The sequence below is a fragment of the Corythoichthys intestinalis genome, chromosome 6 (assembly GCF_030265065.1).
Source record: "Corythoichthys intestinalis isolate RoL2023-P3 chromosome 6, ASM3026506v1, whole genome shotgun sequence".
Taxonomy (NCBI): Eukaryota; Metazoa; Chordata; class Actinopteri; order Syngnathiformes; family Syngnathidae; genus Corythoichthys; species Corythoichthys intestinalis.
The window spans coordinates 53,469,917-53,489,058 of NC_080400.1; the positions used below are offsets into that span (position 1 = coordinate 53,469,917).

The 19,142-nt window shown below is 39.0% G+C and overlaps 1 protein-coding gene across 1 annotated transcript in view; it reads left to right on the top strand.

The window, feature by feature from the left end:
- The first annotated feature begins 1,867 nt into the window (after positions 1-1,867).
- Positions 1,868-19,142, top strand: part of dync2h1 (dynein cytoplasmic 2 heavy chain 1) — a 231,897-nt gene continuing 214,622 nt past the window's right edge. The window contains exons 1-6 of the mRNA XM_057838672.1: positions 1,868-2,048; positions 13,664-13,865; positions 14,691-15,006; positions 15,124-15,242; positions 15,490-15,634; positions 17,933-18,078. Of these exons, the coding sequence (XP_057694655.1) occupies positions 13,683-13,865; positions 14,691-15,006; positions 15,124-15,242; positions 15,490-15,634; positions 17,933-18,078 (909 nt within the window). The 5' untranslated portion in view covers positions 1,868-2,048; positions 13,664-13,682. The remainder of the gene's footprint in view (positions 2,049-13,663; positions 13,866-14,690; positions 15,007-15,123; positions 15,243-15,489; positions 15,635-17,932; positions 18,079-19,142) is intronic.

Sequence of the window (19,142 nt, forward strand, 5' to 3'; positions counted from 1 at the left end):
AGTAAGTGCACATAAGTGATCGTGCATAAAACAAACAACACATCATATATTGTACTGACACTGTTGAGTATGCTAACATATGCACTTTCACACCAAAATTAAATAGTGAAAACTATTGACTGTAACCGACCTTTAAATTGATTGAAGTAAGCAACGAAAGCAAAGCATACATTTCAGTAAAGGGACACAAGTGAAAATGAATATCAATAAAATCCCATCCATAAACTGTAACAGTTAAAAGTTTTGACTGTGGATTATTAACCACAGCTACAAGGCAGCAATTGCGACAGAAGACAAATGATTAATATAATAATTTAAAACATGCACACACTGTGACAACTGATTGCATTTGTACAATCAATGTCACAGTGTAATGGGTAAATAGACGAGGAACAAGGAATGTGGACTTGATGAACAAAAAAATGATTATCATACAAAATTGTCAATGTTCAGACAAAAGAATAAGGCAGTAAACAAAAATACAAAGCAGCCTGCCAAAGTAAACTTATTTGGGGCATGAGGAAAACAGAGGAAACAAGACAAGGTCACATGACAAAATCATAGTAAACAAAACAGAGATTGTGATCATCAGAAAAAAAAAAAAAAAAAAAGTCAAAATATTAATGCTAAAGAGGATTGCTTTACAAAATGTGTTCAGTTTGAAGTGAAGAATTAAAAAAAAAAAAAAGATGAGGCAAAAAAAAAAAAGAAAGCTCTTACTATCATGCGGTCCAGTGCTGTTACTAGGATGCCAGGTGTGGGTGGGCATTAGTCTTACCTGGGGGGGCAAAAAAAAAAAAAAAAGCTACAACGTGCAAGTAGGTCGAAATCCAGCGTAGGGCTACTGCACCTTAAAACATGTTTTGTTTTCTCCTTGAGATAAGTGTTGTTGTGATTTGGTCTAAAAAAATAAATAAATAAAAGTTGATTTGATTTGATTTGACTTAGAACACATTCATAACTGAACAGTATGGACATGCAGGTGGCAATGTTTTTTTTGGTAACCTATTGTGGTTCCTTGGTTTTATTATTATTGTTATAGTTATTCTTTGTTCCGCAGCCCCTTTGAGCTCAATTTTACTCCCTTAGAAAGATTCAAAATGCACCAAAACTGGCAGGCAGGTCAAGACAGGTGCAATCTTTGATACTGAGTAAAGACAAATTCCAAATACACTACGTAGCGCCCCCTAGCAGTCATTCTTTGTCCTGCCGGCGCTTTGAGCCCTACTTTGACCCCCTCAGAATGCTGCAAAACTCACTGAACTCAACAGCCAGGTGAACACTGGTGAAAACTGATAAAATGTAGAGAAAAAAAATCAAAATGTGCGTAAATGTGTGTAGCGCTCCCTAGGAACAAAACCAACATTTCATTTCATTTTTTTTTTTAAAGTGAAAGAGGAGGTAACAACGCAAAGGTTAAAACTTAGAACACATCAGTACTATATGAATGGGATACCATACGCGGTGCCCAGACTGCTGTTAGTACTCATCCAGTTTTCTTTGGGTGGGCAGAGCGTGTCCGTGGGTGGGCACTGCCCACCCCTGCCAACCACTGGTAACGCCCCTGATGGGCTCTTTCGAATGGGAATGAACGTGGGCATGCAACTGCTAGAACTGCATTTTAAACGAACTACATTGAATTCCACTCTAAAAAATAATATGTTGGCTTGGTTACTTGACAAACGTATTGAGTTTGACCCAACCTGCTAACAGAATCGGCCAGTAGATTTTTGTCTATGAAAAACAGTAAAAACTAAACTGAGTGCGTCTGCTACTCTGCCTTTGATTTTACGTAAAGTGCGTAGGTTTTCATGCGTGTTTGGTCACGTGACTTGAAATGTTGGTGTTGTTACGTAGCAACCACGCAAGCGTAATCTGGGTACACCGCGGGGATGAGTTGCAACAGTTTCCTTCACACTTCGGATTGAATTTTATTTCGGATGGAAGAGGAGCAATATGTGACCGACTACTACGGAGGTGTTGTTTTTCTCCACGAAAAACACGATCAAAATCTAATCTGCAGACGTGAGGAACATCTTTTTTCCGAGGTAGCGTGCTAATTTAGCTAGCATCCAAGCCCCTGCTATGCTGGTCTAAAACACCGTTAACGTTCTGTTTGCACATCTAATCGTACTGTAAGAAACCGATGAACACATATAGTCATGAATGTATGTTAAATGCCCCAAGATTAGTTATTATATTAGTTATATTGTTGTATTGTTTGTGTTATTAGCACGTTTTTGGCGTTTTTCTTTTTCCCTCGCAACTACTGGGTATTTTCAAAACACTGTCATTAATTAATATTGATGTCAGCCATCTACAAATGTAATGTAAGCAATCATGCCGAAACAAAAAGGACCAAGAGTGGGGGGATAATTTACCAATAGCCTCTGCAAGCCCGAACTGTCAATATTTCGCCTATAAAATATCAACAAGTTGCAACAATGTTTTTTAAATATTATTATTATTAACACTGTATTCTTATCAATATTATTGTTGTTGTTATTATTAGTATTGTTGTTGTTGTAGTAATAGTGGTAAACAGATCAGTAGTTGTCGTTGCACTTGTAGTGGGATCCATCTGTCCATGTTCTGAGTCACTTATCTTTCCTAGGCATGGTCTAATCAATGAAAGGAGCATGTTCGAGATGTCTTGCAGCTTAGTATATTTGTCATTGAACAAAAAAAAACCTCACAGTTCTTGGGTACTGGGTTTCTTCATTAATTTCATTAATTAATGATTAATTCATTCATAATTAATTTCTTCATTAAGTTCTTCATTAATGTTAGGTTCATTGAAGACTTTAAAAAAGTATCCATAGCTGTTAATATTAGTGTGAATGCAGCGACTGCATGAAGGAGATAATTAGTGCTGCAACGATTAATCGATTAACTCGAGTAATTCTTGTTCTGCGTTTCCTTTGTGCACTGCCAGACAGCCAGCTAACATTGAATGCACCTCCATAAACCACAAGGCTTGGTCTTTTCTTGTTTTTATGTGAGGACACCCATCTTAATATTGTGAAACTACAACACAAAAAACATACACAAATTCAACACTCAATATACAACAAACTGCAATATACCCTTATATACACAACTATATATACGCAACTATTATACAGATAGCACAACTCGCTTGAGCTATTAGCCATTGGCTGGCCTCTACAACACACTATAATAAGGTGACCATATTTTGATTTCCAAAAAAGAGGACACTCGGCCCGACCTCGAGATACTTGAATTTTACTCGAAGATCACTCAAAGATGCCTAGATCACCCACTTGTTTTTTTTTTTTTTTTACTCAACAGGCTTTATTCTTCCCTAAAAAAAAAATACTCAAACATTAAAAAAAAAAAAAAAAACAACGAATAATGATTAAAAAATATATGTATAATGCAGACCCATGGAAATGTAGTCCATTCAATGCACACACAGTAGGCTATGTGTCAACTCAACAATTTTTTAAATTACTATCACGACAACTGTCGTTGACCAATTGTTATTCCCATTCAATTTTTATTCTCATTCAATGTTCTAGATTTTACGCAAAAAATAACCGAAATAAACTGACAAGCTATTCAACCAGCATGTTTCCAAACGCAGCAGTTCAAAACTACATTGCCCATAATGCCTAGCGCGGCTGAGTTCACTGATTGCTACCGTGTTTGCGAGTACGGGAGTTGAGGCAAAATCAGACTTTCCTATAAAAGTTTACAATCATCGGCAGCGCAAAGATGCGACACCAAACGGGATTTTACAGATTACACCAGTATAAATCTCCAACAGAAGTCAACAGTTGCCATTATATACGTATTTATCGTAAAAAAAAAAAAAAAAAAAAAAACTCATAAGAAACACTGCTATTTAGAATGTAATAATAGCATTCAACCAAACTAACGCAGAACAATTACGAGACTCATACAATATACTGCATCTCTGTGTACACATATATATACACAACAGAAGACACGTGATCGACATTAACAGTAGATAAATTTACAGAAAGGTGTATGGAGCCACGTCTTTTAGAACTCCTTATTGAACTCCTTACTGTAGTCTGATCTCTCGCCAAACCGTCAGTAGATGGTGGTAATTCCCCATGAAACAAAGGGTAAACTGCCAACAAAGAAGAAGAAGATCTACTCCTTCTCCCGCCCCTACTAGTAGGAGCCTTGTCAACACAGGGAGGCGCTGCCTCCTAGCGGCCGGAGGGATTCTCTTCAAATTGGTCGCGTGAAAAATCATAAAAAACGGACATTTTCATGAATTTATGAAACCCGGCCGGACCCTCCGGAGGGCACGTAATAAGAGGACATGTCCGGGCAAAAGAGGACGTTTGGTCACCCTACACTATAACTTAATAGGTTTTGTACATGTGACCCTTCACCACCTAGGTATACATACACTGCCCATCCATATGTTATTATACACATAAAATACTTACAGACATATATTTCCGAGGCAGAAACGCAACCGAAAGCACTCACGAGTGTCAATGATACCGCTAGACACCACACTGTGAAACTGAATGAGCTTATGACAAAAACTGTGACATAAAATAGGTGCAGCGAATTTTTCTGACCAACAGGTGGCAGCAACGTACCACAAATGGTCAACTGATGGCCCATATTACTGCAGAAAGTCAGAACACTCCCCGCTTGATATAGCAACGTTATATCACTACAAAATTCTACATATATAAACACGAAGGAGAGCTTATAACATGCTAAACAGATTCGGAGAGAAGTACCACAACTTCCGTAACGGGCGGCAGGAACACCTTCGCAGTCCCTTCCTTAACAATACGAACATCTACTTTGCAAACTTTACCATCGCTGCTTGGAAATGTCTGCATGACTAGTCCCACAGGCCAATCATTTCGTTGAACCTGGTTTTCCTTCAGTAGAACAATGTCCCCCACTTTGATCTTTGGTTTGTCCTCCATCCACTTTCCGCGATTGCAGCGAGCTGTTGAGGGTGAGCATGCTGCAGTGCAGATGTTGAATCTGCTGCATGCGGTCCCGCTGGCGCGCCAGGCGGTAGCATGGGCGGCAGCAGCATCAAGCGCCCGTGCTCTGCGTAGTAACGATAGGCCTCCTTGTGGAAGTAGTTGTTGCTTTTCTTCGAGTTGCCAAAGATGAAAACGTTGTCGTCGAAATGGCAGACGATGGCGCCGTCGTTGCTGGTCACGTCCAGTGGCAGGCTTTCCGGGATTTCGTCGGGGACGTTGGCGCCGGTTTTCTGACGGGCCACCTTGTCCTGATCGGCGTAGCTCTTGGAGCAGTAGGAAGCCATACGTTCCAAGTTGGTGGTGGCTACTGCCATCTGAAATTTGCCGTAGTGGTCGATCAGAGGCAGCGAGTCCATATCCTGCCACTGGTGGTCGTCGGTGTCGTAGCGGGTGGTGACAGTCTTTAGCCTGTTGTCTTTGCCCATCTCCAGGGGCGTTCACGCTGTCACGCCGACGTAGCGGTCCTCTAAGCTTACCGCGTAGACGTTGCACAGGATCTTTGGCGCCGACTCCAGGTTGTGTCACTTGTCTATTTTCATTATTTTGGTAGACCTCTGACTCCATGAGAGTTAGAAATGCGTTGTCATTTATTGATGAAGCTGGTTTATCATCTATGGTGGACCAGGAGTGCAAAAATTCAATAAATAAATACACAATTAAATAAATAATTAAAAGTGTCATTAAAATGCTTTTATTTCAATATTTATTTATTTATTTCAATATTTATTTCAATTTATATTTATTTATTTCAATTTTTATTTATTTCAATTTATCTTTATTTCAATTTTTATTTATTTATTTCGATTTATATTTCTTTGTTTCAATTTTTATTTATTTCAATTTATATTTATTTATTTCGATTCATATTTATTTCAATTTTTATTTATTTATTTCCATTTATATTTATTTATTTCAAAATTTATTTCGATTTTTATTTATTTATTTCAATTTTTATTCATTTATTTCAATTTTTATTTATTTCAATTTGTATTCATTTATTGTAACTTTTATTTATTTATTTCAATTTTTATTTATTTATTTCAATTTGTATTTATTTATTTCATCATTTATTTATTTATTTATTTCACTTTTTATTTATTTCATTCTTGCACTCTTGTTCCTCCGGAGGTGCAACCATGAAATAATTTTATCTGTCACGTTTGCTCATCAAAGTTTCTAACGTCTGATTGGTTGCTCAGCAAAGCAAGTCTTAACTAGTCGATCTCAGATAATAGATTGATGCCTGAGGCATTGGCTAATTTTTATGTACACCCGATACATAAGGTGGCAATGTAGATCCGTATAATCTGAAAAATAATTGCTCCCTCAAAATCACAAAGACGACGAAGATTAGTAGCGTGGTCACTGCAGCGGTAGTAGGCCTTGACGAAGTTGACGCATTTCGCGTGTTGTCCAAGCAAAACATACATATGTCCAAAACGTGCCCAGAGCTGCTCAGAGAAGCAGCAAATTTAATCGAGGAAACTGAGGAGAACTCCACCACCAGCCCATGGTGGAGTCCAGTCTGTAGCTTCTACATCGCGCGGGCCAGCGCCTTTTAGCGGGCTTATGTCTGTTTACGGGAAACTCTAGTATACCTCAGAAGTGGAACGGTCCTTGGATATCTCCCAGATTTTATTTATTTATTTATTTTATCAAGTTTTGAAATAAGGCTAAATGACAGAAATAACTAGCAGTTTTCTAAGTAGTTTTACTCTGAACTCCGACATCATTTTTACATCATAATGATTTAGTTTGGGTCTAGGGGTGCCCCAGTGTCTCTCTAAAGTGGACCCGTTGTCAAATAGGTCACCGTTTTTTTTCATATATTTAATAAAGGGACTTGCGCTCTGAAGCCACCTCATTGCATTCTGAAGCCAGCGCATTGCATTACCGTAATGTACATAATGCAAACAATAATCCAAATAAGGGGCGGCTGGTTTAACTTCGTTTTTACGAGTGGAGGCTGGTTTGACCGCAGTTCTAAACTATCGAAAACTCTTCGATCAACATTTTGATCTGACAGAGCCGAGATGATGCCAATAAAGTTAATTAATTGCTCTGTTTTGTAGGACACGTACTCAGGGTCCAAATGTCCTGCTTCAATTTGTTCTGAGAAATCTAACATGTCCCGAGAGAGCTCATGCAAAATCTCAGATAACGCCGCCATGTTTGGAAGAAATAGGACGAAGCAATCGCTTATTACTCGATCAACTCAAACCCCGCCTAGTTCACACCCGCTCACCGAGTTTGATGAGCCAATGACAGATAAAATTATTTCATGCGGCCACACGGGGAATAAGAGTGCAAGAATGAAATAAATAAAAAGTGAAATAAATAAATGTTGAAATAAATAAATAAATGATGAAATAAATAAATAAAAATTGAAATAAATAAATAAAAGTTGAAATAAATGAATAATAATTGAAATAAATAAATAAAAATCGAAATATATTTTGAAATAAATAAATAAAAATTGAAATAAATAAATAAAAGTTGAAATAAATGAATAAAAATTGAAATAAATAAATGAAAAATCGAAATAAATTTTGAAATAAATAAATATAAATTGAAATAAATAAATAAAAATAATATAAATTGAAATAAAAATTGAAATAAATAAATAAATATTGAAATAAAAGCATTTTATTGACACTTTTAATTATTTATTTAATTGTGTATTTATTTATTGAATTTTTGCACTCCTGGTCCTCCATAATCATCATCTGGAGTTCTATCAAGCACTGAACATCCAAGAGTATCGGTGCACGGTAAAGCATGCTCGTTCTCCTTGCTCGCTTGTGGTATTAAACCACGATGTTTCTGCATACCGCTGTAGTCTTCTTTGATGTTTATAGCATATGGACACTGATGCAGAAGAGAGGTGGGTCCGTTTGATAATATATTTGCCTTGTATACATTTACATCTGAAGGCTTGTGGACTGTTCCTAGGCACACATCTCCAACGATGACCCACCCTAGGTCCAGCCGTTGTGCATAAGGAGCATTATCTGGTCCGTTGATCTGTTCTCTTACTTTGTGCACTCTTAAGATGTCTCTTCCTAAAAGCAAAAGAATGGGAGCGTCATGATCGACAGGATACAGTTTGTCTGCAATTGGTTGTAAGTGAGCGTGGCGGAGTGCAATATTTGGAGACGAAATTTCAGTCCTGTCGTCTGGTACCATATCGCACTCTATTAAAGTGGGCAAAGGAATTTGTAATTTCCCATCCATAGCCTCCAGTATTAAATTGGATGCTCGTCGTCCTGCTGTCTCTTGTATACCTGAGCATTTTTTTCAGTGTGTATGGCATCATCTGAGAGTTTACACTGAAAATTTCAAAGAATTCAGTCTTAGCAAGAGACTTGTTGCTCTGTTCGTCCAACACAGCATACACTTTAACAGCTTTCTCTCTTTGACCTGCAGGATATGCCTTCACTAAGCAGACCTTAGAACATGAACGTGAGCCATTATCACTTCCACAAATCTCTGTGCACTTGGAGTTGACTAACGATGATGAGTTTTCACTTTGCTCCCCGCTGTCGTCTTTGTTGGTTGTAGTCTGGTGTGTAGCTTCAGCTGGTGGACCAGGGTGCAGAGCTGATATGTGTCTTTCACTATTATACTCAATACACTTTACAACCACCTTACAGTCTTTTGCCATATGTTGTGTAGACCCACAACATCTGTAGCGTATGTGATTATCTCTCAGATAGGTTTTGCGCTCCTCTAGTGGTTTGTTTCGGAAGAGCTTGCACGTTTTTAATGGGTGTAGTTTTTTGTGTATTGGACACTGACGGTCCGGCTCAACTACTTCTGTGGCAGGCGTGGTGCTCTCGTTGTTTGGTGGCTCATCCGGGATGTCTGTCTTGTGTACATGGATGAAAGATTTGCCATTATGCTTGACAGGCCTTTCGAATTTGGGTGATGATTGACTGCTCACGTAGTGCATGGCGAACCTAGGATCATTTTTTATTCCTGCTTGGCGCTGCACGAAGTCACAAAATACGGAGAATGAAGGAAAAGGAACCGTGTAATCCTCCTTGTACTTACTTCCAAATGTGATCCACTTCTCTTGGATGTTATAAGGAAGCTTCTCTACTATAGGTCTTATGCCCCGTGCTGTGTCCAAATATGTGAGCCCTGGTAGTGCACCATCTTCTTTAGCACACTCCAGTTCGAGTAATATGTCACTCAGTTCTCTCAACTTGACATTGTCTTTATTGCTCAACCGACGAAAATGTTCCACTTTTTTGAGGAGAGCATCTTCGATGACTTCAGGACTGCCATAACTTTCTTCAATACGTTGCCATACCATGCAAACTCCTGCTTCCGGGTTAGGAATATGTACAGCACAAATTCTTTTTGCTTGCTGTGATGATTCCACGCCCAGCCATTTTGACAGCAAATCCAGCTCTTCTCTTGCTGATAGATTAAGATCTTTGGTAGCGCTGAGAAATGATGCTTTCCAGGACCAATATTTTCCGGCTAGTCATCAAATTGAATTAGTCCAGAATTTATAATTTCTCTATGAATCAGATATTTTGCAAAGTCTTGTCCGCTTTGTAATCCAGATGGATGCTGTCCAGATGAATTTGACTGGTGATTACTGGGAGAAAAAATGTCAGTTTTCTCTTTTTTAATTTCTCGGTCATCTGGATTTCGCGTATTGGATGACGCAGCTGCTCTGGGTGCAGTTGCTCCATAGTCACTAACTTGCGTTTCTTGTCTTTCTGATGCCCACTTCGAAGTTTGTTCACAGAAGATCTCGGACTGCTGGTGAACATATTCACTAGTGCGTCTGGTGACCTCCATCGGCTCCTCTTGAGTACGACGTACTGGCATGGACTCCCCGCTTTCAGCTTCCTCATATACAGCTGCTGAAGCGGCGGCAGCAGCCTTTTGGCACTTTAATAAATGCAGATTGGCTTCCAGGTTGGCCTTTTGTTGCATTATATCAGCCTCCTTTTCTGCGTAAGCTAATGCTGCTGTGGCTGCCTTTGCCTTGGCGTATGCTTTTGTAGCAGAAGAAGCCGTTGATACTGAACGCAGAGAAGGTCTGCTGGATGCTCGTGATGACAGCGATTTGACGTCGAATGTTTGCAGAGGTCGCCTTCCTTCCGGGTGTTGTTCGCCTCCTGCAGTCTCATTTCGCACGTCGTCACGATGATAGGTTTTTCTTGATCGTAGACTCATTTTACTTAGTGCTGTTTTCTGGTGTTCCAGCCCGATGTGTAAATGTCTTTTCACTGTACTGCCCAAAACAGTGCGTTTCCTTTGTGCACTGTCCGACAGCCAGCTAACATTGAATGCACCTCCATAAACCACAAGGCTTGGTCTTTTCTTGTTTTTATATGAGGACACCCATCTTAATATTGTGAAACTACAACACAAAAAACATACACAAATTCAACACTCAATATACAACAAACTGTACTATACCCTTATATACACAACTATATATATATGCAACTATTATACAGATAGCACAACTTGCTTGAGCTATTAGCCATTGGCTGGCCTCTACAACACACTATAACTTAATAGGTTTTGTACATGTGACCCTTCACCACCTAGGTATACATACACTGCCCATCCATATGTTATTATACACATAAAATACTTACAGACATATATTTCCGAGGCAGAAACGCAACCGAAAGCACTCACGACTGTCAATGATACCGCTAGACACCACACTGTGAAAGTGAATGAGCTTATGACAAAAACTGTGACAAAAAAATAGATGCAGCGAATTTTTCTGACCAACAGGTGGCAGCAACGTACCACAAATGGTCAACTGATGGCCCATATTACTGCAGAAAGTCAGAACAATTCTATTAGAAAAAAGCTTTGAATCAAATTTTGCTACTTTGAAGATTTGTTGAAATGTTTGCATTTAGTTTCATTGATGTGGGTGGCTATACTACCCTCAAGTGGCAACAGTGAATATGATAAAACTCATTTAACAGGGCTGAATCCAGCTGCTCCTTGTTAAGACCAACATAAGGTCATTTTTTTGTTTGAGCTAATATGTTTTTTCTAATGCATTCGTAATTTAGTTTATAGGTATATTTAGCAGTTTTTTTTTTTGTGGGAATGTGTTTTTTAACGATTTATTAAGAGCATTGTAAAAAAAAAAAAAAAAAAAAAAAAAGCATTTTATAGCATTTAAGCTAGTGGACTTTTGCTATGCAAGTTAGCCAATTGTTTTTTGTACTAAGATCTTTTATTTTCTTTTTCTATATCGTTTGAGGATAAGCTCAGGTATTTTATTTTTAAATGCATTTAATTTATTTTCATTTATTGCTCTTGTGAAATGAAAGTGCAATTCTGTATAGGTTAAAGAAACACTTAGGAATTTTATTTTGTATTTGCATTTAATGCTCTTTTGAAAGTGCATTTTTAGCAAGCCTTGGTTTTATATTTCCTAAAATGTATCCTGCAACACGTTAAATGTATAATCCGATGACTCGATTATTCTAACTAGGTAGTTGGTAGATTAATTGATTACTTAAATAATTGATTACTATTACTATTACTACTATATATATTACTATATATACTATTTTAAATCAAGAATTGTAAGAAACAACTTAAAACTGCAATCACACTAAAACATAATGACTATTAATGTTAATATAAATGCAGTGGATGAATGAAGGCGAAACAGTGGAATGAAAAGTATCTGAACCTTTGGCAGCAATAACTTCAACTAGACGCTTTCTGTAGCTGCAGATCAGTCTGGCATATTGATCAGGACTACTCTTGGCCCATTCTTCTCTACAAAACTGCTGTAGTTCAAACTGCTGTAGTTCAGTCAGATTCGTGAGATGTCTGGCATTAATCGGTGTCTTTTGGTCATGACACAGCATCTCAATGGGGTTCAAGTCTGGACTTTGACTTGGCCACTCCAGAACGTGTATTTTGTTCTACTCAAGTTGATTAACTACTGTGTTTTGGATCATTGTCTTGTTGCAGATGGCCTCAGGTTTTTCTGCAAAACTTTTGAATTCATTCTTCCATTAAAGATTGCAAGTTGTCCAGGCCCTGAGGTAGCAAAACAGCCACAAATCATGATCCTCCCGCCACTATGCTTCACAATGGGTATGAGGTGTTGATGTTCATGAGCTGTTCCATTTTACTTTTGTGTGTTATTCCCAAACAATTCAACTTTGGCTTATAATATTTTGCCACAACTTCTGTGGAGTGTCCAAGTGCCTTTTTGTGAACATTAAATGAGCAACAATGTTTTTTTAGACCGCAGTGGCTTCCTCCGTGGAGTCCTTTGATGAACACCATTCTTGGCCATAGTTTTACATATACAGTAGTTAAGTTGATATGTGCACAGAGATATTGGACTGTGCCAGTGATTCTGTAAGTCTTTAGCAAACACTCTTGTTAGGTTTTGTGTTTGTTTTCTCCTAGTGTGACTTGTCCCTGTGATTGCCCATTGATTTCACCTGATGTGCCTTCTCCTAGTCTATCCTCCTGTGCTCACCTGTTCCTTGTTGTCTCGTTACCCCTTGTCTGCTTGTGTGTATATAAGCTCCCATTTTCTGTTCACTCGTTGTTGCGTCATTGTCTATGTCTACGTCAATTTCAAGTCCGGTCCAAGCCCTCGTGTACCAGTCCCTCCGATTTAAGTAAGTTTTGTTTGAATCTTGCCCTTTTGATCTTCAGTGCTTTCAGTTGTACTTTGTGTTTTTGTTAGATATCATTAAACGTTTTTTGAGTTCACCTGCCTTGCCACTTTTGTTTCCCTGCAATTGGGTCCACACAACCTGCCTGCCTGCCCGCGTCCCTGACAACTCTAGGTTTTATTTTTTTTTTTACCTCTCTGAGTATTCTACGTTGAACTCTTGGCGTCATCTTTGGTGGACGGCCACTCCTTGGGAGAGAAGCAACAGTGCCAAACTCTCTCCATTTGTAGACAACCTCTCTGACTGTCGATTGATGAACATCCAGACTTTTAGAGATGGTTTTGTACCCTTGCCCCGCTTTATACAGATCAACAATCCTTGATCACAGGTCTTCAGACCGCTGTTTTGACCGAGCCATGATGCACATCAAACAATGCCTCTCATCAAGACAATTCATACCAGGGGTGTGTGTTATAGTGTGCAGGGCAGCTTTAAACCACTCATAAGTGATTGGGCACACACCTGACTTAAAATGTTGGGTTAAAAATGGTTTCAATTGCTCTTTAAGTAGGCAGAGGGTTCACTTACTTATTTTTCCACCTTCTGTCATTGTTTGCTATCCTCATTAAAATATGAAGTCCTATAAATATTTGGGTGGTTTTAGTTAAAGCAGACACTGCTTTTACTTCTGTGTGATTCTGATAAAGATCAAATCACATTTGATGGGGATTTTATGCAAAAATAAGAGAAATTCCAAAAGATTCAGATACTTTTTCATATCTCTTTAATATTACTATTTTAAATCAAGTATTGTATGAAACATCTTGAAAAAAATAATCGCACTAAAACCTAATACTCTCAAAGTCGCTTAAAGTGAGAATTTGGTTTTTAAGGGATTCTTGTGTCAGATCTTACTTTAGGGTGCAATTTGTGAATTTAAACCAGTAATGCCATTTTTCAAATTGAGTTGAGTGCCATTCAACACCCTCCTGCTTCCTGTGTCAGTGCTTGTTTCATTTAAGAGATGGCTGAGGAACCCAACGATGTTCGTAAGAAGTTCATTCTCACCACTACGGGAAACTTCTATGAGCAAAAGACTCCATCCATTTTGAATGACAGCCCAGAGCTCAACAACTTCTTGGATGATGGAAGCCAGTTTGTCTTGTCAGTCAGCAGACATGACAGTAATCTTCGCCTGTCAAATAAGGTAGCACAAACTACAACTGTCACACAATTTTGGTTGTCAAGTGCTTCACGAGAACAAGCCTATTTTAACCTGCGAAGGCAGAAGTTACATTTTCACTGCATTGGAAACTTGAAATCAAATACTTGCCATTTATTGGCTTACCGATGCTTTCAGCTAGTTAATGTTTACTTCTGTAACCCAAAAAAACTCGATGCTTACATCTCTCTGCTTAAGTTTTGGTTTTGACATCATCGTTGAGCAAAGCACCTTGTGTCATTGTCAACGAATAAAACATTGTTTTAGAATTTGATATTGACTGCTAGCCATCTTCATAACAAGCCGCTCTGTTCTGGCACTATTTCACACTTCTACATTTTCAAAAGGAAATGTGTGAGTTTCAAAATCTTTAAAGCCACATCGGGAAAAAAAATGAAACATTTTTTGGGGGGAAACATGTTTTCAGGCCCGTACTATATGAAAAGTGCGGCGACTACGAATGCCCAAAGTGACGTTTGCGAGTGCTGACGTAATTGGAGAGAGAGCGTTCCATGCATATGGTTGCGGAGCAATCTCCGCAATCGAATCGTTCCGCTTTGGAGGCTGGAATGAAAAGTCCATTTTCGCCGCCACCATGTAAAGGCGAAGCCATTCCTCAACACAATTTTTGCGTCTTGGTGTCGCAGCGTCACCATGTAAACGGCCCATTAGGCACTCCACAAGTCACATGCTACACCTTCAGTCCTATCAGGCATTAAAATGACCCAAAAATGGAATAAAACAAAGTGGTCAAATCATTTTTTTCACAACTGCATGTCCGATTTAAAATAATTACTCTTTCTTCATTAGATCGAAGCTTTGGAAGGCAGCCAAGATAAAGTATTGGTGTTCTTCAAGCTGTACCCCACAGTGATCACAGAGGAGAATCTCCACCAGAGCATCCTTGTGTCATCCATGTTGGAGTCCCCTGTCAGCACTCTTTACCAGGCTGTGAGACAGGTCTTTGCTCCTTTACTGCTCAAGGATGAACACTGGTGTTCGACATTTGATCCAAAGCTCGCGGGTCTGCTCAGTGAGTTGGAGTTGGGTCTGGGCTCAGTGGTCCGCCAATCGGGAGCACAACCTACTGATTTGAAAAAAGGCCACTCGGAAGAAGATGTTTTGGGTTTGCCATAATAATAATATTATTATTATTTATTTATTTATTTATTTTTTACCTTTTTTATATTTCAATTAGACCATTTCTGCAGCTCTAACAATTCATGTGACTGTCCATTTACAGGTATTCTTACACCGAGTGATGAGTTCCTTTATTGGGCGGACATATCTCAATCTGCAAAGACGACCAATGTGAAAGAAAGAGCTACATATTTTACTGAACAATTCAATCTTGTCGAAAAGGTGCGCATATAAAATATTTAATACCAAAATGTTTAAAGTTAAAAATCACGACCTAATGCTCTAGAAAAAATGTTGGGTTATTGGCAAAGATTTACTTGGATTCACTTTGATTTTGCTATTTAAAATGAATAAAGATGCAATGTTCTTTAATTATGACAATGTTACATTTCAATGGTGATGTTTTCATCTAAAGCAAAAAAAAAAAAAAAAAGAAAACACGCAAACTGCATCTGTGTTTCTCCACCAGGAATATTGTGGTCTTGATGGCCTTTCTCTGTCTGATGTCCTGGAGCTGGTGGAACAAAGCAGAGACATGCTGGATGGTGTCTGGCGGCAGCTCGATTACAAACCTTACTCAGAAACACGCATGGTCCGACTGATGGATGTTATAGGTGAGAATTCCTGACAAAAGCTGTTTTCATCACCTATGACCCGCACTCATATACAGTATTTATGACTTGATTATTTATTGTTTTTATGCTGTTGGTTTTTTTTCTGTACTTTTTTGTTTCTTGTATTTTTGTATTAACTGCTATACTGTGATGTGGAGCTGCCAAACTCATTTTAAATGTGGTTTTCTGTCCTGTCCTGTCCTGTCCTCAAAATCGCCAAATTGCCTAACATTTCTAAATTACAATGAATTCCCACAACATCACAATGCTGACACACAACTCAGTATTTATTTAACAGTCTCCCAAAGTTAGCTGGTCTAGGGTGCAGAACACCCACAATCTTTGTGTGGATATGGGGTACATCAAATTAATGGATGCGTTCAGCATGCCTTTTTTTTTATCAATTGCAAACCAATTTCATAATGACCTTATACAGGGTTCCCTCGGGTCCTTAAAAAGTCTCATAATGTTTATATGATTATAAATTAAATTTAATGGTAAATTGCAGTAGGTATAAATTGTAGGTAAGGGAACCTCAGACTTAAAAGACTTTTTTAGGCTCTAATAAGCCAAGATTGTTCTATTTGACTAAAATATGTTTTTACCTGTCAGGCTGAGATAACGAGGCGGACTCAGCTGCGGAGTTCCGGAAACAAAGTTTATTTAAGAAAACAAAGGTTCTTCCGCTGGCATGCGGGGATGAGGAAAAGTACCAACCGCTCCAAACGGAGGAATAAGTGAGGACAACCACGATCAAAAGTTCAAACAAAAAGCACCCCAAAAGGAGGAAAAGTACAAACATAAAACGCTCCAAATGGAGGAAAAAGCCAAGATAACTATGATCAAAAGTTCAAACAAAAAGCACTCCAAATGGAGGATAAAATCTACACAGCTATGGTTGCTATGAAACAAGGGTGACGTGACCAACATGGATAGTAAGACACTTCTGCACAAGACAAGGGAAACTTAGGCAATAGATACACATGAGGTAATTGGGAACAGGTGGAAACAATCGGCGATTAGGTGGCAAAAGGAAGGGCAAGTACACAGACACAAGGAGGGTGAAGCCTTCGAAATAAAATAGGAAATGACATGACATGACCAAACCACCCGCTCTAGGACTGGCTACCAGACGGTCCAGGCTGGTTAGGATGGTCCCTTTGCAAATCTCTGATCAAGGATGGGTCCAGGATGAATCGAGAGGGAACCCATTGCCTCTCCTCCAGGCCATAGCCTTCCCAGTCGACAAGATATTGGCGGCCTCGACCTCGGGATCGCACCGCCAGCAGTCTCTTGACCTGGTAGGGGCAGGGCCGCCGTTGATGTCCAGAGGAGGTGGAGGGGGTGGTGTAGACACCATAGAGCTCTCCACCAAAGGATTGACCTGGCTGACGTGGAAGGTGGGGTGGGCCCTAAGGGAACATGGAAGACGCTGGCACACCGCGGCTGGACCTACGAGCTTCGATATGGGAAACGGACCCACGAAGCGGGGGGTCAATTTCTGGCAGGTGGCCCGAAGGGGCAGGTTCAGGGCACTTAGCCATATCGTGAAATCATCGTTATCGTGAGCCTTGTATTGCAAATCGTATTGTATCGCGAGGTAGCCAGAGGTTCCCACCCCACGGGCAAAGTCTGATAAAGATTTTTCCCTTAGGGACAATGGGGGGTCAAAGCCGTCGAATCGCACATGAGAGGAGTAGAACACCAATGACAGTGGAATTAAATGAGTTTTTTTCCTTAATCAGATATTGATGCAACATGTTTTGGTCTTAAATGATATTTTCAAGGTCTTAAAAATGTCTTTAAAAGCATTAAATTAGACTTTTTAAAGGGTTCAAGAACCCTGTTATAATACAGGGTGATTCAAATAGAATATGCCAAAATCATCATATACACCACAATGGTTTTGGCACATTCTTTTTGAATCACTCTGTATATTTTAAAGAAGCACTTATCTTCCCTTTCCTTATATATCTTCCCCTTTCTTACCCTTCAGTATGTATTCCCTCCCCGCATGGTGTCCCCTTGGTAAGAGCAGTCATACCTATTAGCAACACTACTTCCATTAGGTAGCATGTAGTAAATTCAATCATGTTGTAACACGATTCCCTCTGTTCTTTCTTTCTCTCCATCCTATAAACCTTTTTTCTGTCTAGCTGCATTCACCGAAAAAAAAAAACAACACAATATAAACAACCACAACGAGAGTACACCAAACTCTAATGTAGCACAGCATGAATGTACATTTCTGTATTTTGCACTCAAATAATGTCTTTATTTCCCTTTTAAATGTTCAAGGTGGAGCCCTTGGACGATACGTTCAGAAGAAGCTCAGTGATCTTAAGATTTTTGAGCAGCCGTTTATGTCTGTGAGGGACAGCTGGAAGATGGGGATAGCCATCTGTGAGAATTGGGTTGCGGCTTGTGAACATCTAACAGGACAGGTATTAGAATAATCTGAATATTAAAAAAAAATAGCTTGACACTTTCAGGGAATGTGGTCACTAGAGTGGACAGTTATTCAAATGTTGACACATAAGTCCTTTAACCCTTGCTTTATTGGACAAGTGACTGTTTTTGGTCATTAAAAAACAAAGAACTTAAATACAGGGTGACACACACAGAAAAAGGGAAATTTTTAACAATCCAATCAAATTATTATTTTATTCATAATAATTGTAACCATAAAATATGCCATTGAATAAACAATGGTGGAGTTTTCATTTCTTAAAACTTTTTTTTAACTTTTTTTTTCCCCCTGTATGAATGAATTCTAGAAACGAATGTGTGCTAGAATGGTTGTTCGTCCTCTTTTGCCCTGTGATTGGCTGGAAACCGATTGTGAGTGTACCCTGCCTGCTGCCCATAGTTACAGTGCCTTGCAAAAGTATTCGGCCCCCTTGAACCTTGCAACCTTTCGCCACATTTCAGGCTTCAAACATAAAGATATAAAATTTTAATTTTTTGTCAGGAATCAACAACAACTGCGACACAATCGTGAAGTGGAACAACATTTTTTGGATAATTTAAACTTTTTTAACAAATAAAAAACTGAAAAGTGGGGCGTGCAATATTATTCGGCCCCCTTGCGTTAATACTTTGTAGCGCCACCTTTTGCTCCAATTACAGCTGCAAGTCGCTTGGGGTATGTTTCTATCAGTTTTGCACATCGAGAGACTGACATTCTTGCCCATTCTTCCTTGCAAAACAGCTCGAGCTCAGTGAGGTTGGATGGAGAGTGTTTGTGAACAGCAGTCTTCAGCTCTTTCCACAGATTCTCGATTGGATTCAGGTCTGGACTTTGACTTGGCCATTCTAACACCTGGATACATTTATTTTTGAACCATTCCATTGTAGATTTGGCTTTATGTTTTGGATCATTGTCCTGTTGGAAGATAAATCTCCGTCCCAGTCTCAGGTCTTGTGCAGATACCAACAGGTTTTCTTCCAGAATGTTCCTGTATTTGGCTGCATCCATCTTCCCGTCAATTTTAACCATCTTCCCTGT